A 27134-nucleotide genomic window follows, 5' to 3' on the forward strand; every position below is an offset into this window, starting at 1 on the left:
TTCTGGGAAGGCAGGGGTTCACAAACTTTTGTCAGCCGAACCACTATGACCTGAAATATTCACTTAAGTATGTATTTAGAGAATATTTATTTAGTACTCTCTCAGAATTTAAGTTAATATTTCAATAATTTAGTAACATTGATGCATGTTCATGGTTCTCTGATGTCGATGTGATGACACAAAATATTTAATCTTTTTAGTAAGAGTTTCATTTTGATTATTTTCAGATTATTTATTTAAATTTGACCTTTTTATTCTTTAGTTATTGTTTCATTAATTGAACAGGAACCGCCAGGGGTTTGCAGACCCCAGCTTGGGAAACTTTGGTCTATGGTTGTTATGGTCCTGAGTTAAAGCAATACACCACTGTCAGTTAGCAGGGGTAAAATAAACCTTAATTGTGATAAAATCACTGTAATGCATGATCCTGAATGGCTTCTTTCTTTCTTTCTTTCTTATGTGATATTTGACACATATTCAATAAGTTGTTGAATTTATTGATAATAATCAAAATAAAGCTCCTTAGTTCCTTTTTTGCTCATCTATTCAGATTTAGGGGTCAGAAGAAGTATTTGTTTATATATATATATATATGTTTATATATATATATATGCCAAATCTGAATGTGCTTACTATAACTTTTTAACTCATGAGCACAAGTTGCACTGACGATACAAATACAAATGTAATATGCCAAATAAACCCAAGATTGTATGAATCAAACTAATCATAACCTACATTTGACTAGAAATTAGGATGCTGCTTTCTGGAGTGGAAATAAATACTTATTTCCACAGACACAGACAGAAAAAAATGACTTCCATTCATTTACTGACTTCTCAACCAGATACTAAAGCATATGATCAGGGGTTTTGTCAAGTCATCTTTATTTATATAGCGCTTTGTACAATGCAGATAGTTTCAAATGAGCTTTATAGTAATAGCAGGGAAATAATGTATTAAAGATTGTTTTGCCTGTACAGCAGCTCTAGAAGAAAATAGTGTCATTGTCCAGCTTATGTAAGTTCAGTACTGATTAATTTCCATTGTAAAAATCATTAGTTATTAATTTAGTTCATTTATCTATACAGCAGCTCTGGAGAGTGATGTCATCGTCCAGCTCAGTTCAGTTCTCATACAATGGTATCAATGAAAGCAGATCAGTAATATTGTTGAATATTAAGTGTCCCCAACTAAGCAAGCCAGAGGAGACAGCGGCAAGGAACCCAAATTCCAACAGGTGACAAAATGGAGAAAAAAACCTTGGGAGAAACCAGGCTCAGTCGGGGGGCCAGTTCTCCTCTGGCCAACGAACGAACACTATGTGATTATGATTCAGCCAGCGTTACAAGTCAGAAGTCGGGTGGGGATGGAAAGTCAAAATATTTAATCTAGTTCCATCTGTTTGAAGATCGGATTCATCATGCTGGTAGGAGACAGGTTTGTTGGGGATCTGTGCCACTGGCTGTTGTGTCAATGAGGCCTTCACAGGTGATAGTGTATCTCTAATTGAATTTCTCATTTTGTTTGTATAATGGCTGAAAAAGTGTATAAAGGTCACATATACATTTAGGTGCTCAAAGAAAACCAACCTGCGACACAATAAACAATCACAAAATTGAATTTCTCAGTTCAGTAAGTTTTATTTAAACGGTAAAAATGTTGGTCACATTAAGGTATGTCCGTTTATTTAAAACCATCAATGAGTACAATACAAAAAATATTACACCATGAACTCATTAAAGGGATAGTTCACCCAAAAAGAAAAATTCTGTCATCATTTACTCAGCCTCAAGTTGTTCCAAACCTGTATGAATATCTTTCTTCTGCTGAACAAAAAATAAGTTATTTTGAATAGTATGGGTAACCAAACAGTTGATGGAAAACAAAAAAATGCTATAGAAGTCAATGGGGTCCATCAACTGTTTGGTTATTGACATTCTTCAAAATATCTTTTTGTGTTCAGCAGAAGAAAGAAATTCATACAGGTTTGGAACAACTTGAGGCTGAGTAAATGATGACAGAATTTTCCTTTTTGGGTGAACTATCCTTTTAAGTTAATACAACATAACACTTCAGGCTGTCCAGTCTTAAAACACATTCAATAATGACTCTAAAGATTTAAAACAATCACTTCCTTTGAGAATGGACATCCATAGAGGATGGCTTCCAGGTGGATGAATATTGTCCAAGGCCTCCTTCCTTCAGATCACAGCTTAGCAATACAGACTGCAGAGCCTGAGTATACGCTGAGAAGAAAAATAAATACACAAACAAATACATTACATTTATGCATTTAGTAGACGCTTTTATTTGTGAGGAACAAAGCACTTTGTCAAGGAGCCAACAATATTCATAATATACAATGCCAGGTTTATTGTTTATTTAATAATGTAAAATGAAACTTTATTTTAAAGTACATTTTAAATCATGTTTTAATAATTTTTGATCATGCTTTTAAGAAGTACACTTATTTTGATGTGCAGACTTACATACAAAAGCACATGTAAAGTACTTGCAGTGTGTTATTTGACATTACATTTAAAGTTAATATGTACTAATTTGCAACTTCATCACTATAAATGCTTGTCAGAATGTCAGTATATTCGGCAGTGCACTTTTAACCATATTTCGAAGACAATAGAAACAATTATGAGATTGCGTACAAAGATGTACTTAAGTCTTAAACTTAAGTAGGTCAAAAAAAGCACTTATTAGTGGATTTAATATACATTCAAACTATAATACATTATCATTTAATTGTAAATCACATTCAGTTAAATATCTGAAAACATTCCATTTAGTTTTATAACCGTAAGTTCTCTTTTAAAATGTATGCCAAAGTGTACTTCTTTTTCATAAGGGTATTTAAAACTTGTTTTCATCTTGTTCTAAAATAAGGCTGTTCCAATGATGAACTAAATCCATGATTAAACTTCACACTGTCTGGGAAAAATATCAACAGTTATGAGATGTCATTGGAAAGTGGAAAAACAATAGATGTCAGCTGTGACAGAGGCACACATGTACTGTATCATCTGTCCAGTCATGGTACGGTGAGTAAAATCATTTCCTAACCAGGAACAGCGTGACAAGCTTTCCTTTCCAACAACACAATCACAACCAATCAGAACATTTCTGAAATTCATTCTGTAGTTATGAGGAGCAGGACTTTGGACCGATGATATGTCACTGTGGGTGGACCTATCTGACACAAAACCACAGAAATAGGATCCAAGCAACTAATAAAATGTTGAGTCACTTGTTGCTTGTTAGGGCAAAAACTCAATATACAGCGTCACAGGACATTCAAATAATTTACATTAAAGGAGCAATAGGATATACTATAATTATCCTAAAATATAAAAGGAAACGGATACAGAGTGAGCAGTTTACCTTTTGGATTGTTGTAGAAGATACAGTTGTTGGCGCAGGTATCAGGATGGCTGTCCCAGAAAGTGTCTCCACAAGAACACAGAGGAGGCAGCTCTACTTTGTCCTTCTCCAGTTTCTCTTTTAGTAGAGCCCGTATTGCCTCAATGTACCTGTCATAGAATCATCACACGCAATGACAGGTCATTACAAGTTATTATAATACAATTCTGATCTACTGAATGTAAAACAATATATTTTATGGTGAATTTACAGTTTGTTTATGGTTATGGCTTTTATGGTGTAGACTAGCATTCATGGTGTTTTGGGTCATTAAAGGGTTAGTTCACCCAAAAATAAAAATTTTGTCATTTATTACTCACCCTCATGTCGTTTCACACCTGTAAGACTTTCGTTCATCTTCAGAACACAAATTAAGATATTTTTGATAAAATCCGATGGCTCAGTGAGGCCTCCATTGACAGAAAGATAATTAACACTTTCAGATGCCCAGAAAGGTACTAAAGACGTATTTAAAACAGTTCATGTGACTACAGTGGTTCAATCTTAATATTATAAAGCGGCAAGAATACTTTTTGTACGCCAAAAAACCAAAAACAACTTTTCAACAATATATAGTGATGGGAGATTTCAAAACACTGCTTTGAAGCTTTACGAATCTTTTGTTTCGAATAAGTGATTCGGATCGCGTATCAAACTGCCAAAGTTACGTGAACTATTGAAATTTCAAAACACTTATGACGTAAAGAAGCCTCGTTTACTGAAATCACATGACTTCGGTGCTCAGAACCACTGATTCGAAACAAAAGATTCGTAAAGCTTCAAAGCAGTGTTTTGAAATCGGCCATCTGAAAAGTCAGTATTTTGTTCTTTTGGCGCACAAAAAGTATTCTCGTCGCTTTATAACATTAAGGTTGAACCACTGTAGTCACATGAACTGTTCTAAATATGTCTTTAGTAGCTTTCTTGGCACTGAAAGTGTTAATTGTCTTGCTGGCAATAGAGGCCTCACTGAGCCATCAGATTTCATCAAAAATATCTTAATTTGTGTTCCGAAGATGAACGAAGGACTTACGGGTGTGGAATGACATGAGGGTGAGTAATTAAAGACAGAATTTTCATTTTTTAAGATAGTTTTTTTTTTTAAAGAAAGTACTTTCATTCAGCAAGGTTGCATTAAATTGATCAAAAGTTACAGTAAAGACAGTAAAGAACGCAAGATACATAGAGCATGCAGATGAAAGAACTATAAATGCTCTGAGGCACAAGTCATTTATGATGGAGGAAAAAAGAGCCACACTGGCTTTACTGATTGCAGCAACTTCCATTTTTGTTACAGATATTTTGCGGCAATTTCCCAGGAAGTTTTATGCAATATTCCAATTTTGCGCTTACATTACATTCGCTTCTTTGGAAACATAGCTAATATTACTTGAGCAGCAAATCAACATATTAGAATGATTTCTGAAGGATCATGTGACACTGAAGACTGGAGTAATGATGCTGACAATTCAGATTTGCCAGAAGAGGAATAAATTACATTATAAAATATATTAAAAGAGAAAACAGTTATTTTACATGAATATTATTTCATTTATATTACTGTTTTTACCATATTTTTGATCAAATGAAGCCTTGTTGAGCAGAAGAGAGTTCTTTTAAAAACATTAAACAATCTTACTGACCCCAAACTTTTAAACAGTAGTGTATTTTTGGTTATAAGGAACATACTCATAACATGACAATAGTTGTGCATATATTGGCTCTATGTACCGTTTGCTTTCTTTGGTCCTTTTTGTTCTTTCTCGTCGCTCTACCTTCTCTGCTGCCTCCTCCTCATCAAGCCTCAATCGCTCCAAAATCAAATACTCCCTCTCAGCCATGTCTTTTCTTTCTTCCTCCTGCTGTCGCTGCATTTCCATCTTCTTCTCTTCAGCTTTCCTGAGTTGTTCTTTTTCATTCTTAATCCTACACACAGCAAAAAGTTCTCTGGGTTTATAAAAGAAAGTACAATATAAAGCGCAACATGAAGTCTTTTGTGTTCTTGGACAACTTAATGAAAGGAAAATTATGTGTGGTTACTTGCTTCAATAGTGCAAAAGACATGCAGTTAAGCGTAGGGACTGGTTACTAAAATTAACTAAAATGAAACTTTTTTATTATTTGTAATAAAAATGCAAGTAAATAAAAAAAAAAAAAAAATCATATGTGCACATACATATAAATTAAGTTTGAATCTATTTACTTTTACCTAAATTATTTATCATCAATAGATGACAACATGACAACATTTTAACAATAAGTGTGTTTTTCTGGGAATCAAAAGGAAACTGCATAATAGTTAGGAACTTTAAAATCTGTGTATTTGTGATGGAAGTGACATTTTAGAATATTAAGTCATGTCTTTTTATATTGGTCTTTGTCACAAAGACCTGGCACCCTGCTCACTGTCTTATTTTTGGTTTATTATTTTACAGTAACTATTCAGCTATGTAAACTGTTTCCCATAGACAACAGGAAAGAAACCAAAAGAGAAGTGAGCAATTCCGCGTTATGCGGAAAGAAATGAAAATAGACATCTTTTTCAGTAGCAGTGAATTTATGAATATGTAAATGTGATACTGTTGTAGAAAAGAGACAAACATGTGATGTTTGTGAACATGTGGTGAGGTTCGACCTTGCAGTTCTCTTCAGATGTTTCCTGTGCCTTTGATGCTCCTTCACTTGCTCTCGCTCAATGTCCATGAAGTGACGTCGATACATGAGGAACTGAGACTGCCTCTGAAACAATACAGTTAGCGCTTGAAGAAAACAATATTATTATGATTATTATTTATTTTTTTTGTAAAAAAGACTCCACCTAAATCAAGACTAAACAGTAAATACACTACAGTTCAAAAGTTAGAGGTTAGTAAGATTTTTTTAAAAATAAATAAATATTACTTTTAGTCTGCAAGGATGCATTAAATTGATCAACAGTGACAGTAAAAAGTAAAAACATTTATTTAATATTCAAATAATTTATAAATGCTGTTCTTTTGAACTTTCTATTCATCAGAGAATCCTGAAAAAATGTATGACAGTTTTCATCAAAATATTAAGCAGCACAACTGTTGATGATCAACATTGATAATCATAAGAATCTAATTTCTGAAATATAAAATATATTAAAATAGACATTTTTTTTAAATTGTAATAATATTTTATATGTAACAGTAATGTACATTATTTACAGTAATTTGCTGTATTTTGATTTTTTTTTTTAATCAAATAAATGCAGCCTTGGTGTGCATAAGAGACTTCTTTCAAAAACATAAAAAAATGTTACTGACCACAAACTTTTGAACAGTAAAGTACATAAGAATTATGTATATTTTTCAGTGTAATATGCTTACAATCAGATATTCAGTTTCATTTACATGCATGTTTATAAAAACTACATTACTTTCCCTAATAAAAAAAGCTTAAAGAGGAGACTTTATTCTAATTAAAGTGTGATTCCTCACCTGCCTCTTCAGCTCCTCCTGATTCTCATGAGGCCAAAGCACTTGGGAAGCTCTGTAGTCAGTTGTGAAGCCTGTGCAGGAAACCATGGGATCTGGCTCATAGACCTACAAAGACACCAAATTGTATACATGAAATAATAACATATTGTTTTGAAAATTTCATAAAGGCCATTTGGTGTAAGACAGCTTGAACAGCACTGATTTAGAAAGTACATATTTATTCAGAAGCACCAACTTAAACAGGCTATCTAAGGTATATGTATAAAAAAAAAAAAAAAATCAATTATATTACAATCATATTTAAGTATGCAAAAACCTGGTATCTCATTACAAGATGACAGAAGTATTTTGTCTAAAATATAAAGCAGCTATATATTCTCATGTATTAAAAGTACTGTGTGAGAAGAATATTATGTGTGATATTACAGATCATAAAGAAAGAAAGATCAGAAAGAAAGATACAGAAAGACCAGAAAACAATTTTTTTTCTAAACGAAATAATTTGCTTCTATATTGTCACTGACTAAAGTCAATTACTTTTTGTTAACTTTTCCCCCACAAAGCTATATGGACATTTAATGTTTTTAGTGTTAAAAGCTAACATTGTTAATAGAATAAAATGATCACAATGATAGTTAGAAGCAAAAAGAAATAGCAATATTATCAAATCTGGAGAATATAAATGTAAAAAAAAAAATGTATTTTATTAGTATCTTATGTTAACTTTGACAGACCTCTAAGAGTACAATATTTTAGTGAGAAGAAAAAAAAAACTTGATAATGTAACGTAGCAGAAACTCAATCATTTACAATATATTTATATTTATAATATAAATTTTTCACAGTATAAATTGGGTCTTTATAGATGAATACATATCACTGCCTCTAAATTTTAGCATGGAGGTCCCTCGGAAGCTTGTTTCCGCCACTAAATAAAAAAAGGTAATTGCGACTTTTTATCTTACAATTCTGACTTTTTTCCTCACAACTGCAAGTTTACATAGATATGAACTCAGAATTGTGAGAAATAAAGTCAGAATTGCAAGTTATAATGTCAGAATTGCGAGATATAAACTCACAGTTGCAAGAAATAAAATCAGAATTGCAAGTTATAAACTCGCAATTCTGACTTTTTTCTCGCAATTCTGACTTTTTTTCTCGCAATTGCGAGTTTATATCTTGTAATTCTGACTTCTTTTCTCAGAATTGTGAGATATAAACTCACAATTGTGAGTTATAAAGTCCAATTTTGAGGAATTTTTCTCAGAATCGTGAGTTACAATTCTGACTTTATAACTGCATGTTATAAAGTCAGAATTGGGAGATATAAACAATTCTGAGAAAAAAAAAGTCAGAATCGTGAATTTATATCACACAATTCTGACTTTATAACTTGCAAATATGAGTTTATATCTCGCAATTCTGACTTTATAACTCACAATTGCGAGTTTATATCACACAATTCTGAGAAAAAAAATTGTGAGATGTCAACTTGAGATTTTTATTTTTTATTCAGTGACGGAAACAAGCTTCCATACGAGGGTGATCATATTTGGGGGTCTCTGGCATCTAAAACCCTTGATATAGATAACACTGAAGACATGCGTGTGTAAATCTATTCAACACTTATTTAATGGGCAGAGTGCACAAACAAAGCAGGATATAATGTTGTTCTTATGGATATTTTGTTTACTTTTCATGTCTTCCAAAGATTCCTCAGAAGCTTTGTAGCAGTCCCGACACATTTATAAGCAAAGCCCTGCTTTCCAGCAGAGTGATAAAAACCTGTGCACTTTTTTTTTTTTTTACATTGTATGTCTATTAACATAGGTATATTCGCCCTTTTCTTTAATAATGGCATTGCTTTGTATTTATGGATTTATTGCATTATTTTTGATATTTCGTTTTGGTGTTGGTATTTTCTATTGCAGTCAGGTAGCTGGAGCTGTGGAGTGCCAACTTTTCCTTCCTTTTTTATTAACGTAGGTGTGCCATCTGGGACTAAATTTAAGGCCACACAGGACTTCTTACCATATCGTTCTGAAAAGTTACAGTCTTGGTTCTGTGGTGATGCAAATGAAAAGGTTGATCATGTTGCCCCAACAGCAGCTCATCTTCCGTGTCAACATTCTGCTCGTTTTCCTCTCCTCCATCATTTGAACCTTCAGTATAATCCTTCTGATCTCTTAAAGTATGTGATTCAGGTTTCTGTATATAACAAATGTGAAGATATTAATACTACAACACTGAACGTTCAGGTCTCAGAAATGACCCAAATGCATCATGCATGACTCACATTTCTAGCTGGGGATATTCTCCATCTCCCACCAGGTAGCTGTGATAGTTCATCTCCCTCTTGCACTGTTTGACGAGCAGCTAGTCTGTGTCTCACCTGCTTCCTGACTTTACTGACCTGGAAGAAGTGTCAAGAAACACTCCCTTACATCTAGATTCTGACAAAAACATGCAAGCAAAATGATCCAGACAGAAGCAAAAGAACACATTTTGTTGATCCTGGAACAACATTCCAGTCCTAACCATATCCCTACCTCTAAACCCAAGTTATCCCCAAAATCAGAGGGAAATGATATGTGGATAACACTGATGTTGAAGCACTTGCACCCTGGTTGCAAGACTAAACTTGACATAAACTGTAATCTTGTCCCTCAGATCTGACTGGTTGACTGGAATGTTGCTCCAGGATCAACAAAGATGCTGATTCAGGACCATGTTGCACTTGATGAAATCTGCCTGTAAATACCCGTACATGATGCGTGTGCTGAGTGGAAAAACTGGCCTCTGTCCCGTGAGCACTGACAAAGCTGGGACTGCAGATAGCTCGCTCCCCATGTGTCCAGGAAGGGAATAAATTGGTTTGAAGTGTAAGGCGATGGGCTGCTTTGCTGGTTTGTTGCAATACTTTACCCTCACATTCAACCTGAAAAAAAAAGAAAAAAAGAGAGAAGATAGTGTTCACACAAATGACTTTTTGAGTGTGGGTATTTGAGCATTTGTTAGAATAAGGCATCATGACTTTCCACACAGCTATTCAAGCTTATGGTTGTTGGTGACAATAAAATACTAAAGGCACTTTTCACAAATATTTGATGTGCTCAAAACTAGTAACTTTTTACACCGTGTTCACTACTGTTTAAATGTTTGAAGTCAGTAAGATTTTTTTCAAAATAATACTTTTATCAGATATTGTTTACTAAACTAAAATGACTAAAACTTGTTGTCCATAACTGAAGTAAAGCTGAAATACAATATTAATATTAGATGCAAAACATAAATGAAAAACTAACTGAAAAAATAAGCTTGAGTTGAAATTTTCTCAAACTAAAACTGAAATAAGTATAAATGAAAGCTAAATAGAAATATTTAAAAAAAATTACAAAAAACTTCAACTAACCCTAACCCTAAAATTAAAACCAAAAATGTAAATATTAATAAATAATATAATAGTATATAATAAATAATACTTTTATTCAGTACAGACGCATTAGCCTACATTGTAAAAAATGACATTAAAGATTTTTTTTAGAAAAATTCTTTAAAAAATGCATCTCGTTTTCCACAAAAATATTAAGCAGCACAACATATACAACATTGATGGAAAAAGAGTGCCATCCTCTGTTGCTCATTAACAGACATTTCTTACTGTCTCATATGATTTCAGTAGCTGCTGTTGTTTGCGCAGAAGGGCCTGCTGCGAAACACGTTTACGAACTGCATCCTGAAATCGGCGCAAACTCTCCTCTTTCTCTCGTCGGGTCTCCTCTAGAAGCTCTTCCGTAAGCAAAGCCCGGACCTGCCCCACACACAGGGTTAGATTTACATTACATGCCTGGTTAGTAGACACTTTCCACAAATAAGTACAAAATAGGGCCTGAAGTATTTTTCCTTTTCTGTTTTTCTTTAACTCAAGAGGTAATTTAATGTGAGCCTATTTATCTGGGGTTTTGCAACCCTGTTATCAAAATTTGGGATATGTCTAAAAACAGCTTCAGAATAAATAAATAAATAATACATTTACATTAAAAAAAAAAAAAAAAAATGAGCCTATTTAAATAGACAAAATGTATAAATAATAAAATAAATGAAAATAAATTATAAGTAACAGCCAGTGTTATTTTAGTATCTTTTATATACTATTATATATATATATATATATATATTTTTTTTTTTTTTTTTTGTATTATTATTATTGAATTAGGCTAGTTTATATTTTTATATTTTCCATTTTAGCTACATTTTTAGTAATTTTGTTGTGTTTTTGTCACTTTTTATTTATTTATTTAAATGTGTCTATATAGTTTTATTAATTTTCATTTCTGTTTTAGTTATTTTAGTACTTCAACTTAAACTAAACAAAAATTTGAAATGCTGAATTGGCAACTAGCTGAAAAAGTAAGTTTAAGTTTTTCAAGATTTCATTTTATTTCAATTTTAGTTGTAAATATAATAACCCTGATAATATGGCGATGTAACAGGGTTTTTGTAGCCAGAATTTAGTGGCAGCTAGTTTGGGCCTAGATTTTGGTTTGTAATTAGTTACTGTTATTTCTTTTTCCCATAAATTAAAGAAAAAAAAAATGTGGGAGTGTTTCTTGGCAGCTTTTTCTAAGTTAGAAATGTGCGACAGACCAAAATCATCACTGTAAGGGTACGCTTTAGTAAGCGCGAGACCAACGTGTACCGTATTGGTGGCAGTCAGTGAAGCTCGTGTTTAACTACATCTTTACATCTCTCATATGTAAGTTCTTACCGCGGGATGTTCCTGACACTCATCTCCACTCTCCACCCAAACACCCACAGGCGCCACAGCCGGGTTCCTCTCTGCCAACACTCTCACATCTTTGGTCTTTCTTCTGTGTCCAGAGGTTATCCTTTTATTTTCTTTTAATACATTCTTTTGCGTTATCGAAGAGCAAACCCTTTCCTTAGCTGTTCTTGCTTGATTCATCTTCGTATAAAATCTGGTAGATATGAATGGGTATAACTATCATTTACAGCTTTTCGATGTTCAGACCTTATTAGCAAGCCCAACATTGACCCTTCAAGCAAAAACAAACCTTCTTAATATAAGTCTTTTTAAAGGACAGGAATTCATTATGTTGTTACTGTCCTCATGCAAATAACGTTCATATTTCTACTTCTGTAACTGACAGAATTAAAACTCCGTTGTCAGTGACGCTAACCGAATCACAACCGCTTTAGACCCGCCCATTTATGATTCTATTGGCCACAGCTTTGTAAAGTTAAGATTTTATTTGTCGAAAGTAACGCCGCTCAAAAGCTGTAGCGATTTGGTCACGCCCGATGTGCTCCCAAATGTAGGTTCGATAGGAAAAAGACTACATGCTCGTTTTAGTTCCACGCCAATTATACTACTTTTCCCCCAAGCCAAGCCCAGCCTTAAGACCTAACCTAAGCGACTAAAATTAAATATGGTGGTTTTACACAGTTTCATACCACTATTTTTTTTTAAATTATAAATCTAATGTATATTGTGTAGGCTATCAATTTAAAACCGAGTTTTTATTTATCTATTTATTTACAGCCTCTCTGCAAAGATGTAACGTTTTTTTTTTTTGTTTTTTTTTTTAAATGCAGACGAGAAAGAAAGGAAGTCATTTTTATCATTCTAAATAACCATTGTTGTTATGTAATGTCCTACTTATGCTTCTCTTTGTAGTCTTTTACAACTTGTTCATGCCTGAAACTATTTGAGGCATTGTTTTTCCACAGGGTAAGTTATTAGCATTCTCTGTGCTTATTTGGGTTTCTGTCTCCAACTTATACATTTATGCATGGGTATGAATCAACACAAGATCAGCCTGCTCCCTTTACAATGCCTGTTCTCAACGGCCGTGCCCATGCATAACAAGGAGCCTACTGTGTCTTTTGTGTGAATCAGCACACACATTGTCTCTCCCTTTTCAGGAACAGTATGAACTTCAGCAAGAGAGACACCATTACATAACGCTCAGATTATTAGCGGGTGAAACACTGCGTAAAATCCTATCAAATATGTGAAAGTTTGCATTTAGGTCTTTTTCAATATTTATTTAACATCTTCTTTACAGATCAGCTCTAGGCTACTTGTCATTAACATTCACCACAATAAAAACAGGCCAGTTCATGTTCTTCAAGTGAATGAGGAAATAAAAACTAAAAAAAAGAAAAAAGGAAACACAAATATTCACTGTTGGCTTGACAAAGCATTGCCTGAAGTTTACAACAATTATAAACAATTGAATACTTGGCCAGTTTGAATGCAGATCTTGCTAGGTGGATGCTGGGGTGGTTCATAGGCAATTGCTTGGGAATTCTGGTTGGTTGCTAGAGAGTGGCTATGGGTGCTACGGTATAAAGTGCTGCAGGTATGACATCAGAACCTAATTCGCCAGTGGTTCTTTCGAGATTTTCCTATGGGGTTTTATAGTGGGGTTTTTCGATTTATGAGTAAAGTAAAGCTTGTAACTTGACGATACTTTGAAGTTTTGTTCTACAACGTAAAACTGCACATACTCACACCCCAAACTGTCTTATTTAGTTACTTACTAGAAACAAATAAATATATCTGCTTTAAAAATCATATTTTCGGCAAGGGGGTGTGTAATTTACGCTGTAGAACAACACATCAAAGTATCGTCAAGTTATGTTGTAGTTTTTTCACATCCCTATTTGAACTCAAAGCATACACTATAAAAAATGCTGGGTTAAAAACAACTTAAGTTGGGTTAAAAATGGACAAACCCAGCGATTGTGATAAAGGTTTGTCCAACCTGCTGGGTAGTTTTATTTAACTCAACTATTGTTTAAAAATTACTGTATTGCTTGCTTAAAATGAACCCAAAATATGTTGGAAATTAACATTAATTAATGTGTTTAATGAATAATAATTAAACAATAAATATTTATTAAATTGATTATTAATAAATGTTCACATTTTGATTATTATTGTTGCCTAGTAATTGTGTCTGATTTTTTATTTCCAACCTATTTTGGGTTAATTTTAAGCCAGCCATATAGTAATTTTTAAACAATAGTTGGGTTAAATAAAACTGCCTAGCACATTTAACCCAACCACTGGGTTAGTACATTTTCAACCCAACTTGGTTTGTTTTTAACCCAGCATTTTTTAGAGTGTATAATTCCCACACCCCCTTTCAAACTCTGATGTCCTGCAAAGCGGGACGCGGACCCCAGGTTGGGAACCACTGGACTACTGGAACTGTGTGAGAACACTATGTCAGAAAACACTGAAGGACTGTGCTGATGGTGGATGTAGCTTGAAAGCTTTGCCAAGCCAACCAAATCACATTCCAGTGACATCTCTGACAGTGAAGAGACCTAGAGTGTTAGATCAACTCAGCATTCACAATGTGCTTTCAAATAAAACGTGTCTTAACATGATAAAGCTAAACAAGTTTGAAATGCATAGTTTTGTAGCATAGACACATATATGTGTATTTACATATTTACATACATTAATGCAAAAGTATTTGTGCAGGTCATTATCTGACTTTTTGCAGCATGTGGGCTCGGCAGACGTGGTCAGTGCATCGATATCTATGTTTTTGGGGAGCCTCTGGGTTCTTGTGGAGGGGTGGATGGATCCTCAGGCTTCCTGGCTGGAGATGAGGACTGTGAGACTCGACCGGACTCTCGGCTGCGGGGCGAGGAAGGGGCTGGTGGGCTCTCACTGTGTCCCTTCCTCCGGCGATGGTGCGGTGGGGATTTGGTGGAGGTGCGAGGGTATCTGCGAGAGGAGCGAGCTGGAGGCTCAAGCGAGTCGGATGGAGGAGGTAATGAGCTGCTGTAGCTTGGAGGGCTGCTGCTAATGGAGGTGCATGTTTCACATGTTGACGGCGGTTCACCAGGAGGAGAATCCTGAGGATGTCAAGTGCAGGCATTTACAGTCTTCGCACGCCTACATCATTGCACTTTCGTATTATCAAGACATGCAAAACTTCTAGGCTGTTCTTGTAACACAGATGTAATAACATCATAACCTATTCTACTGTATATTAGAATATGTGGTGAAAACATGAATATTAATGTGTAATGCAAAGAAATGTTTCTGAAGCAGAAACGGGTTCAACCTTTGCTCTCTGACTCACAGACGGCTCTACTGAGGTAATGGACCACTCATCCACTTGAAAGGCTATTTTTAACCATAAAGTGGGTGTGCTGGGAGAGGGAAATTAAATAATGATGTCATAATACCTTCTCTTTTAAGATGTAAAGTGATACAGGATTCCTCCGCTCATGATCAGTCATTATTGGGATGACATCATCTAGATATATAAACGAACAATTAAACATGAAATATAATATAATATAATAACTGCCCCAGCATCCTGCTCTCATGATCAGCCATTATTGTTATGACATCATTTTAAATATATAAATGAACAATTACACATAATATAATATAATATAATATAATATAATATAATATAATATAATATAATATAAAGTTAATGCTCCATCATCCATGCAACCCTATGTAGGACAAGTGGCTTGGAGAATTAATGGATAATATAATATAATATAATAGAGAAAAATGAATAATAACATTAATAAAAATACAAACTACACTATTTTTGCTTATTTTTAAAAACTGAGGGATAAGTCAAAATAATTTTGATAATCAACTATACATCAGAACATTTCTTTTTATTTGTTTTAAAAAATCATCAAAAAATTGGGATCAAGTAAAATCTGCAGGGTATATTTAATTTGATGAACATTCGATATGGACAGTAAATCAATATTAAGTAACAACATGATAACATTGAATACATACCCTCAGGCTTGACGTCATGATACCTGATGTGGTGGTTTTGTGGAATGGGTCTTGGTATAATAGTTTTGGACTTCTGTTTTTTTGACCTGTTAATGAAAGCATTTATGGTTACATATGTTAAAGGGATAGTTCACCCAAAAATGACAATTCTGTCATTAATTACTCACCCTCATGTCATTCCAAACCTGTAAGACTTTCGTTTATCTTCGGAACACAAATTAAGATATTTTTGATGAAATCTGAGAGCCTTCTGTCCCTCCATAGACAGCTACAGTACGCAATTGACACTTTGATGCTTTAAAAAGTTCATATTTATATATTTTCCATATTTCCATATTCCATATTTTCTGAAGAGATATCACTTTATATGATGAACAGATTCAGGCCCCGTTTACACTAGTGCGTCCTCGTCTACACTGGTGTTTCCACAGCGTTTCAGAAACAATCTCCGTCTATACTACACAACCGAAAATGCATGTCACATGACCGTTCATGCACACTGGGCATGTGTGTACATGTGTGTACAAGTGTAACAGTTGTCTTTTGCGCATGTAGGTAGCTGCAGTATTAAAAAAATGCAGTTTAACTGCACAATGGCTGCTAAAAATGACAACAAAGCCAGCAAAGATTGCAGTTCAGTCTCCATGTTATTGTTTACGCGGTCATCAAGGATACGCAGAGCGAACATGGGCAGCCATGCCATCGTTTTCAGAAGTCTTCGTTTTGGTCCATTTATACTGAAACGCAACCCAGCCGTTTTCAAACTAAAATGGGGTCTGCAGCGTTTTCGAAAGTCTCCATTTTTGTCCATTTATATTGAAATACAACCCAGCCGTTTTCAAACTAAAACAGGGTCTGCAGTGTTTCGAAACAGGGCCTTAATTTTAGTCTTTTATTCACATATAAACATCGATCAGCGAACATCAACAGAAGCTCAACCAAACCTGCTTGACACGCGAGAAAAAACTCTTGTGGAAGCTCAAACGTGCTGCTGCGTAACAGACAAGAATGAACCTCATTGGTTCTCGCACGTGTCAAGCAAACATGCTTGAGCTTCTGTTTACCACAACTGATGTGTGAGTTTATGAATGTTTATATGTGAATAAAAGTCTAAATTAAATCTGTTCATCATATAAAGTGATCGTGTCTCTTTGAAAAATTTGGACTAAACTGCTCAGTTCATATGGATTACTTTTACGATCTCTTTATGAATTTTTTGAAGAGTCAAAGTGTCAGTTGCATAGCTGTCTATGGCTCTCAGATTTCATCAAATTCATGTGTATGAACGAAAGTCTTATGGGTTTGGAACGACATGAGGAATTAATGACAGAATTTTCATCTTTGGGTGAACTATGCCTTTAATTTACAACTAATATTGTTAACTTAACAATGGATGAGTGGCAAAGAAAAATAAATTCATACTTTTTCGATGGCCTCCAGCAAGCACACACTGTTACAAGGGTGACAAGGAGGAAGATGCCAACTGTAGACAGTATGATATAAAGGGAGCTCCTTTCTGGAAACAAGAACATTTTCAGCCATTTTGTTTCTTAAAGAACTACAAATATTACATAAACATATTTACAGAATATATAATACAGTATCAATATATTTAAAAATTGTTTATTATGTTCAAATGTTCCCATTCTTACTGTAAACTGTGAGTTTGACTGGCAGACTTCTCATGCTACTAATAGGGTTCTCCACCATACAACTGTAGACATCTTCATCAACAACCTGTACGCGTGTGATGGTCAGGACCTTCTGGTTAGCTGACAGCAGCAGACGGGTCTCATTCAGTAATGGAAGGCCACCTTTTGCCCAGCTATAGGTGGTCTTTGTACCCGTGTCATGGGTGCAGTTTAGCGTGAAATTCTCTGTCAGTTCCAGAACAGTAGAAGTGACCATGTGGACGTGTGGCTTAGAAATTGGCTCTGGAAAAATATCAGCCAGGATTTTATTGGTATGATTTACACAAATGTCTACAATGTCTGATTTTCTTTAAAAAAAAAACAAAAAAACTAGAGTCTTACCATCCACCGTCAGATCGATGCTGCCCTCTCCAGTGAAGGTGTCGTCGGTGATGGAGATCTCTACTTCATAAGTGCCCTCATCAGACAGCCTGAGGTTATGCAGCAGCAGTGTACCATTCTCAAACACAAGGATACGGTCTCTGTATTCCGGCCGCAGGTTACCAATGATCTCCGTGCCAATGGACTGGACCACTGTAACAGGTTTGTCCCTCTTCAGCTGCCATTTGATTACAGGAGGATCCAGACTGGTGCTTGAGTATCGGACAGAGAGCAGAGCTTCTCCACCTACTGTCCCTCTGATCAGCGTCTCCAAACTGGTAATGTTCACCCCCTGAACACCTGCTGTGACGTGAACATCTATTAAACATCTGATTTATGAGATTAACGTTAGTTTGTCAAAATGTGAAGAGATCAAGTCTAAGTTCAAATCAAATGGATGCAAATAGTTAGCAATAAACTGTGCCATGGTTTTTTGAGTGCAGAATCTTACCTGTTTTATTTATGACTGACAATTATGCATTATATTAAGTTTATTAATTTGTTAATAAACTGTGTAATCCAAATGGATGGAAATTTTAAGTGCAATTCATATACATAAATCTTAAATTTAAGCCTATATAGTGGATTTCCTGCATCCAGCTAATGGTCATGTGGTGTAAAAGTGGTGCGGTGGGTAAAGCTCAGGGTTCATAATCAGAAGGTTAATGGTTTGATCCACACAAGGAGCGAGCCATGAGCCATTATGCTCTTGAGCAAAACACTTTACCTCAGGCTCCTCTAGAAGGATTGAACCTGTAGTAAGTGCACTGTAGGACAAAAGTGTCTGATAAATTACTACTTACATAATTATCACATGCATAAAGTATGACTGATGCTATTTAACACAATTGTGAAATCATGACATTTTTAAATAAAAATTCAGCATTTCAGTCTTTAAAGTCACTATGTAACGGAAGTGGTGAAATCTTTTTTGTGATGTTCATCTGAGTGAAACAGATCGAAAAAGCAATTTTTTTAATCAAAAAAATTTAGGACTGGGACTTGGTTCTATGCATCGAGTGTTGATTGGTTGGGGGCAGAATGCAAGAAACTGCAAGAAAGGGGCAGAGTTTTTGTGGACAAAATGATTGTAGAAGTCCAGCATATATCATCAGAGAGAAGTTTGTCATTTCACAGAAAGACTCAGTTGATGACATTTGGATTCACTTCATGACATTTTGATTAATCATTACAAGCTATTTAATTATAATAATAAACATTCACAATAAGATAAATAACATGTATTTAACCTGGTGCTCTTCTTGTTGCGGTCAAACATAACAGATTTTTTTTCAATGAAATTAATGTACTATATTTTAGTTCGATAATGTTTTTAATTTAATATGTTGTATTTTTAGGGCATTTTATGATACTAAATTATATTTATGCACTTTTTGAGCATAGACCTGAAAATGAAATTTCCAACTTAAACGGTAATAAATCTTGAATGCTTTGGAGCACAGACTTAAGTTTGGTCTCTTTTTAAAGCTGCAGTCTGTAACTTTTTTTGGTTAAAAATTATCCAAAATCAATTTTTGAGCAAGTATATAACCAGCCAGTGTTCAAAACTATCGATTCACAAAGGTAAGCTTGTAATAATGTTTTCTAATAAAATTGGTACTGATAGGTTTCCACGGGAAATTCGAGCATTCAGCAGTTCGTCTTTGCGTCATTACGTCATGTCTGATTACATGAAGGAGTCCCAGCTATATGGCATGTGAGGATGCTGCTGGTAGCAGATCATTTATAGCCTTTTCTCACAGCAGCTGGAATAATTAAACTTATCATTTTGATGGCGGATTGTAATCCATAAAGGACTAAAAGACAATCATCAGTGACAACTGGAGATTCACCCGTAGTCAAAAGCAAAAGACTTTGGACTGGCTATAGAAATTGAAATCTACAGGTAACGCTAATACACACTAAATACACATAGTCGCGCAATGCTGATGTTGTTAACATTAACAATTTGAGAACAATAGTATAACAATAATAATAATTTACACAGCTTGACGCGATCTGAGTTAAGCGATCGTTAAATTTAATCACCATTGGCAGCGCGGTTTATTGTAATGCTTTTTTTCTCAGTTGGTCAGAACAAAAGTGACAGACATGTTACTTGTTCAGATGACATGTTCCGGTGAAAATTCTTATTTTCTTCATACTACCAAGACGTAGAATCTGTGATTCTGAAGTACAGTATCCACACCGATGTGGTGACTGACAGCAAACATTAGATTCATCCGCGCTGAAGAGCCGTGCTGATAAACTCACGTAAAGATGATAATTCCGCAAATAACTGCAATTGCAGGCTGCAAACAGAGATGGTGACAAAGAGGCAAAACTTAGGCTGTAGCGTTAAAAATGACACTTGGCAGATTATTGCTAAAGTGAAATTTTTTTTTTTTGTATGGCAAACTGCACAATAATACTATATTCAATTTTTATATGAAGTATTTTCCAAAAGACGTTTTACTCTAAAATTGAGAGAAAATCAAAGCCATAAATTTAAACAAGTTGTGTTCCAAATTTAGCTTGATATCTCAAAAAAATTAGTTTTCAGTAAGACTTAGTTTGGGCGCAGTACCAAAAGTTTCCACTAGATGAAATTAGTTTCCCATTCAGGACCATTTAAAGGAACACTCCACTTTTTTTGAAAATAGGCTCATTTTCCAACTCCCCTAGAGTTAAACAGTTGAGTTTTACTGTTTTCGAATCCATTCAGCCGATCTCCGGGTCTGGCGGTACCACTTTTAGCATAGCTTAGCATAGTTCATTGAATCTGATTAGACCGTTAGCATCTCGTTAAAAAATGACCAAAGAGTTTCAATATTTTTCCTATTTAAAACTTGACTCTTCTGTAGTTACATCATGTACTAAGACCGACGGAAAATGAAAAGTTGCGATTTTCTAGGCCGATATGGCTAGGAACTATACTCTCATTCCGGTGTAATAATCAAGGAACTTTGCTGCCGTACCATGGCTGCAGATATTACGCAGCGCCTGTGACCCCCTGCTTGCATAGGGAGCGTGCCTTGCAACCATGGAGACATTTGTGAGAGACGCTGCGTAATATCATTGCGCCTGCTGCAGCCATGGTACGGCAGCAAAGTTCCTTGATCATTACACCGGAATGACAGTATAGTTCCTAGTCATATCGGCCTAGAAAATCGCTACTTTTAATTTTCCGTCGGTCTTAGTACACAATGTAAGTACAGAAGAGTCAAGTTTTAAATAGGAAAAATATTGAAACTCTTTGGTCATTTTTTAACGAGATGCTAACGGTCTAATCAGATTCAATGAACTATGCTAAGCTATGCTAAAAGTGGTACCGCCAGACCCGGAGATCGGCTAAATGGATTCGGAAACGGTAAACCTCAACTGTTTAACTCTAGGGGAGTTGGAAAATGAGCCTATTTTCAAAAAAAGTGGAGTGTTCCTTTAAACTTTTTGAATCATGTCCATGATTTTTTAATTTTTTTTTTTTTTGTGCATTCAACAAAACGTAACGTTTTACTGTCAAAATGACCGTGGAGCACCAGAGGGTTAGAAATTATAGGAATATCAATTTTATTCAGACTTTAAGTTCCATATGTGTTCACTTTGGATGATTGTTCATTAGTGCATGTAGATTTAGCATTCCCCTTATTATTGTTTCCACACGCACAGGGAAGATTACACTTAATGTGTCAGTTTGTTAAGGCCTCTCCCTGCCTTCTGTCTTACATCACTGCAATCTTGTGCAAATGAAGCCGTAATAATACTCATCAGGTCCCATTGCCAGACAGAACAACACCATAACCTTCATACAGGACACTTGCACAGCCTAAAACACCCTTTAAAACTGAGCTCTTTCAGATAGTGATGGGTCAAATGACATATGTAATAGCAAATGGCTAGGTCACAGGCCAAAAACGGATCACAGGTGTGTTCTGATAGATTCACAGACAGAAAACAAATAACAAAATCCAACTAACTAATATACACTACTGCTTTAAAGTTTGGGGTTGGTATGTTTTTGAAATAAGTCTTCTATGCTCACAAAGGCAGTATTCATTTGATTAAAAAACAGTAAAAATTGTAATATTGTGAAATATTAATACAATAAAAAAAAACTGTTTTCTATTTTAATATATTTTAAAATGTAACTTATTCATGTAATGGCAAAGCTAAATTATTCCAGTCTTCAGTGATCCTTCAGAAATCATTCTAATATGCGCATTTGCTTTTAAAGCCTTGAGTAATTTAATGTAAAGTATTCTCTTTCTCTGATAACCAGCAGAATAAAGCCTGTGTGGAAACAGCCCATCTCCCTGGTAACTGCTTACAGTGCGAAGGGCCTGCCAGAGATGAGAACACAAAAGCTTGAATTGTTTGGCCCAATTTCCTGGAATGAAAAGGGCCCACAGAGCGACAAACAATCAGTGTGATGAGATGAAAAGTGACACACGGGGCTCCTGTGGCTCTGTTGATGACAACATTGGCCAATTGTACAGCACAAACAAGCTTTTAAGTAGTCACGATGTGAGGATAGAAATGGGTTTTCATGATGTTGTAAATAGGAATATGAAGTAGTCCATCCATCTTTGTCCTTCTAGTAACTTATTGTCTCAATGTTGCTATCTGCTCTGATACTGCTAGGTACATCCGGATAGGCAAAAACTTACAGATCACAGAGAAACAGCATCTCATGGGTCTTTTTTATTTTACACTACTTTTTTTTTTTTTTTTCCATTTGGGTGTGGTAGTAATATTCCAGGTATTTTTAGTAAATTTAGTCACTCTTAAAATGTATGAGTGTCATTGCATTATATAACCAAATATCAAAAATTTATTCTAAAGCAAGCAAGCAAAACATTTCATTTTGGGCAAACACGATGGTCCACTTTAGATATTTTACTAACTAAAAGTAACTTTGCAACTACATGTCAAAGAACTCTCATTAGAGTATTAGTAGACTGTCTGCTTAATATCTGCTAACACTTTATTTTGATTGTCACCTAACAGACTATATAATGATAACATGTCAACTTACTAACCAGAACCCTAACACCTAACCCTAATCTAGCAGTCTACTCTACTAATAATCTAAAGATAGTTAGTTGACATGTAGTTGCAAAGTTACTTAAAGTTAGTACAATGTCTAAAGTGGACCATCGAAATAAAGTGTAACCTATTTGCATAGCCAACCATCCATCACATTGACACCAGTTACTGTTTACAAAATTCAGAAAAGCTAAAAAGGTGACATTAGTTTAAAAAAAAAAGCTTTAGAATGATTTGTTTGCTGATTTATTTCATATTTTGTTACCTGCTATGGAATTCATATATTATAAATGTGGCAGAAGTGTCCAAATTCTGTATTTGTCTATACTAATAGATAATATGGTTATTTTCTGGTTTCTACTCGTTACAAACACCCCATCATTTGACATATGCTATAACATTGAAGTCCTTGAAAAATCTTATACAAAATATAAAACTAAAAAGAAGTTCTGTAATTTTTGACTACTACGCCACAAGCTCTTCGTCAAGGCCAACAGTTCAGTGTTGTCAGTCAATATAAAGTGACATTTGTCCCTCTTACCTGAGTGAATCAGAACTGCAAGGATCAAGAGGAGAGGTGCTGCAAAAGCAGCTGATGCCCAAGAGAAAGCCTCCTTCTCTGCCTTCATCTTGGGTCTAACTTTCACAGTCTTCCCAAAACAATTAGCATGATTTGTTCACTCTGAGCACGTCCCCCAACTCAGAGTCCTGCCATTCTTTCCGAGGCTGGGCAACGCACACGCATAAACACGCACCGACGTGGACTCACACACGTGTGCGTGTGTACATGCTTTCACACAACTATTGCACCATGATGGCATGTTTGTGAGTCATTGAATAGGTCTGTTTGTGTAAGGGGGAGAAGGGGGTGGTAATTAATGTGGGGAGGTTGTTGTTGCTTCACAGCCTGACTGTTTATTGTATTTCACAAATGAATTTTCCTTGAGTAATTAGTATAATAAAGAACTGGATTCTTCTTGAAAAAATGATAATTATGCAACAAAATACCTCATATTAGATGAATGCAAATCTGAGAGTACGCTGACAGTACTGCAATACTAGCATATATGCTTCTCTTTGTACACTTACAAAAAAAAAAAAAAAAAAAATCATGCAAATGATCATGCAAATCTATTTTATTAAAAATAAAATGGTTTTGATTCCTGGCAGATACTGAATGCACTTGTTGCTTCATGCTTCATCTCCCTCTGTCTCATTGTTCATAACATCAACAGGAAAGGGGAGAGCAGGCAAAAATAAGAGAAGAGAAGAAATTTATTTAAGCTGATCTGGGATCTGACTTACCATCATAAAACTGGTCACAAGGCAGTCACTGGTCACAAAACAGAACCAATGATTTTAGATTTTCCAAATGGGTAGTTGACAAATAATATGGGCATAAAATATATATGGGCTATATGAAATATATGCAAATAATGCAGACTTTCAGTTAATATAAATTCTGCAGGCATAATAAATATGTGTCTAGTTGTCTATCTGCATTAATCTCTTTGCTTGCGTTTGTTTCAGTTGAAATACGCTGTAAAGCTGTAGTAAAGATTTTTATTGGCAGAATTCCCATGAAATTTACAGATGCTTTCAATGACAGCAACCTTTTATGCACTTTACAGTATGTAGACAGCTGGGGTTCCATAGGGCATGTTTATACAATGCTGCCCTCCACTGGTCTGAAAGCACCAAATTGACCCCTCCTTTTCTATACCACTACAAAATGGATAGTGTCTCTTCAGGGTCTCCAGATTGAGTTTTACTGTATCTCTGATAAAAGATATCCATTAAAGGGATAGTTCACCCAAAAATGAAACTTTTATCATCATTTACTCACCCTCACGTTGTTCCAAACCTGTACGAGTTTCTTTCTTCTGTTGAACAAAAAAAGAATATATTTTAAAGAATGCTGGTAATCAAACAGTTGACGGTAGCCTTTGACTTCCATAGTAGGAAAAAAATACTAAGGAAGTCAATGGCTGCTGTCAACTGTCTGATTACCAACATTCTTCAAAATATCTTCTTTGTGTTCAGCAGAAGAAGAAAAAAAAAAACTCATACAGATTTGGAACAACATGAGGGCGAGTAAATGATGACAAAAGTTTCATTTTTGGGTGAACTATCCCTTTAAGCAGGGCATGAAAGGTCTAAAGTCTAAAGGTGAAGTGAACTGTATCAAAAATTACATTCACATTTATGTTCACATTTCACTTCAATGAATACACATACAATATACAAGTAATCGATCCTGTTAAGTGACTAATTCATTTTCCATCATAAAAGTCAGTGTAGATGTAACGACCTCTTGTCATTAACAAGCTTGTACTTGTTAGCATGAATATGGTTTCTGTACTAAACAAAAGGAATATTTACCAACAAAAGGAGAGATGAAAGGCGAACATATGAGCCTACAGAAGCAGGAGGCAACACTGTGGCAGATTTTGTCTGTGTTGCCATTGGAAACCTGAGTGAAATTCATATTTCATAACTCTCCCACCCCCGGCTGAGTCCCTGGACGTGTCAGAGCGAGTGGGAGCCGATGTGGGCGTAAAGTGGGCTCAGAGGCTCCAAAGCAACTTAAGGCTCTCATCCCACAGCGCAACACAGAGCAGGATATTCAGTTACTACTCATGGATTCAGACATGCTGGGGTTGTTGCTATGCCGAATTCCTTGAGTTGTGATTTGCTTTGATATGAACTATTTGCCCTTAAGCGCCTATTTTTGAGAATGGCTCTTGAAGAGTATTTTTAGATTGGAAAATAGTATTTTTTAGGTGTGTCATTATGTGAAAAAAAAAGGATACATTTCCTCATGAAAAAACAAACAAACACCTTTGTGGTATGCACAAGGAAATTTTGTTCATTTCATTCGAAGATGAAATACCACAGCACACAAAGACAAACTCTCTGTTCTACATTAAAAAGTCATGTAACCTAATAATGTACCTAATGTGGTAATATATAAATGAACAAGTTTTATGTTAAAATATAGCTTTATGTTAAAATTATGTAAAAATACCAGCAATTATCGGGGTTCAAGCACTTTAAAGCATTTCAGCACATGCATGAAAAAGGTATTGTTTTATTTAGCAAGCCTTGATCATAAATGGAACTGTTTACAGCCGATACAGGCAATTTACCATAGGAAATATTTGTTTTTTAAAGCTTTTTGACAGTTATAGCGCCACCTATGGTCCAATCTCCATAAAAGTTTAGAATCATATGTCACATGTGCTCACCTATTTTCGTGAAGTTCAGAGTTTTCGTTTAGGATTTATAGGCTTTTGAGTATATTTTGCCATGCCTATTTTATAAATGATCCTGTTATAGCTAACCAAAGGGTAAAGTTCAACTTTTTTTGGATAATTATTAATCTAGAGAGTCCAGCATTCCAGAGAGTTCAGTGTACTGCATTGGTTTGGTTCCGATCGGGCGAAAAACCTAAGATTAGTTCGCAAAAGTAGGTTTTTTACAAAAGTATTTTTTTTTTCGCGAATATTTAATGAACAATTTGATTGACAGCAGTGGTTCTTGAGGCAAAGTTGTTCAGTATGAAGAGATCTATCAAACGCTATGAATACTGTATGTATGTGTGAAACACCACATGATTACAGAGGCGTAAAACTTCTCCTAGTGGCTGATTTCTTTACAAATTCTTACAGACCTCAAGGACCATAAGTCAAACATGTCCACAGAGTTTTATTCTGATTGGCCTCCGTTAACCTTGTCTAATAGGTGCTCAAATTCATTGGCCGATAGCAGCCATGTTTTTCGAGATACACCAATGTCCTCACAGACAATCATGGCTCCTTGGACCAAGACACTTTTCAAGCAAATTGTCAAGTCAGTCGAACTAACCGTTGCGTAGTTATAACTGTTATTCATGTTTTTTTCATGTTATAGTGCCACCAAGTGTCCAATCTCAGAGATTTTTTTTTTTATTATTGACCAAAGATTGAGCCCATGCAAACGTGTTCTAAGTGTGGTGAAAATATCTCATTCTGTTCACGAGTTATAACCATTAATAAAAGTGGCCCCCCCCACTTCGAACGTTTTGGTGGCCCTTAGAGTCCGTGAATCGAAATTTCAACTTTTTTTTTGATAATTATTAACAATCAGACTCCAGAGAATCTTGCTGCACTGGTTTGGTTTTAATCGAGTCAAAAACCTAGGACTAGTTCGGAAAAGTAGGTTTTTCAAAAAATATAAGACACTTGAGCCTATGCCTAATGGTTTAGGAGTTAAGAGCGATTTCGTACTTTTCACTGATGTAGCGTCCCCATCAGGCCA

At 35.1% G+C, this 27134-nt stretch overlaps 1 protein-coding gene across 5 annotated transcripts; it reads right to left on the reverse strand.

Annotated features, from left to right (window-relative positions):
- Positions 1-1618: 1618 nt before the first annotated feature.
- On the reverse strand, positions 1619-23625 carry ccdc15 (coiled-coil domain containing 15). 5 transcript variants are annotated; one of them, XR_007930392.1, is made up of 16 exons: positions 23377-23625; positions 17751-18089; positions 17370-17651; positions 17140-17233; positions 15718-15803; positions 15135-15205; positions 11668-14798; positions 10561-10710; positions 9667-9837; positions 9196-9312; positions 8931-9107; positions 6900-7004; positions 6071-6174; positions 5167-5361; positions 3397-3545; positions 1619-2249 (listed from the first exon to the last, which is right to left on the reverse strand). XR_007930392.1 is itself a non-coding variant. In XM_051895080.1 (11 exons), exons 1-11 carry the CDS (start codon positions 12010-12012, stop codon positions 2131-2133), a joined length of 1542 nt encoding a protein of 513 aa, XP_051751040.1. In that variant the 5' UTR covers positions 12013-12132; the 3' UTR covers positions 1619-2130. The 5 variants fall into 5 exon arrangements, 3 of the variants coding, with proteins under 3 accessions (XP_051751040.1, XP_051751041.1, XP_051751042.1); XR_007930391.1 differs by having other exon boundaries at positions 17751-18092; positions 23377-23624; XM_051895080.1 differs by lacking the exons at positions 15135-15205; positions 15718-15803; positions 17140-17233; ... (1 more) ...; positions 17751-18089; positions 23377-23625 and having other exon boundaries at positions 9661-9837; positions 11668-11878; positions 11975-12132.
- Between the last annotated feature and the right edge of the window lie 3509 nt (positions 23626-27134).

Source organism: Ctenopharyngodon idella, chromosome 5 (genome assembly GCF_019924925.1).
Source record: "Ctenopharyngodon idella isolate HZGC_01 chromosome 5, HZGC01, whole genome shotgun sequence".
Taxonomy (NCBI): domain Eukaryota; kingdom Metazoa; phylum Chordata; class Actinopteri; order Cypriniformes; family Xenocyprididae; genus Ctenopharyngodon; species Ctenopharyngodon idella.

Coding starts and splice junctions, on each gene's coding strand:
- ccdc15 (XM_051895080.1), bottom strand. CDS start 12,012: ATGAATTCCTGTCCTTTAAAAAGACTTATATTAAGAAG. Junction 10,711..11,667: donor AGTGTCAGGAACATCCCGCG/GTAAGAACTTAC, acceptor TGTGTGGGGCAG/GTCCGGGCTTTGCTTACGGA. Junction 9,838..10,560: donor TACTGAAATCATATGAGACA/GTAAGAAATGTC, acceptor TTTTTTTTTCAG/GTTGAATGTGAGGGTAAAGT.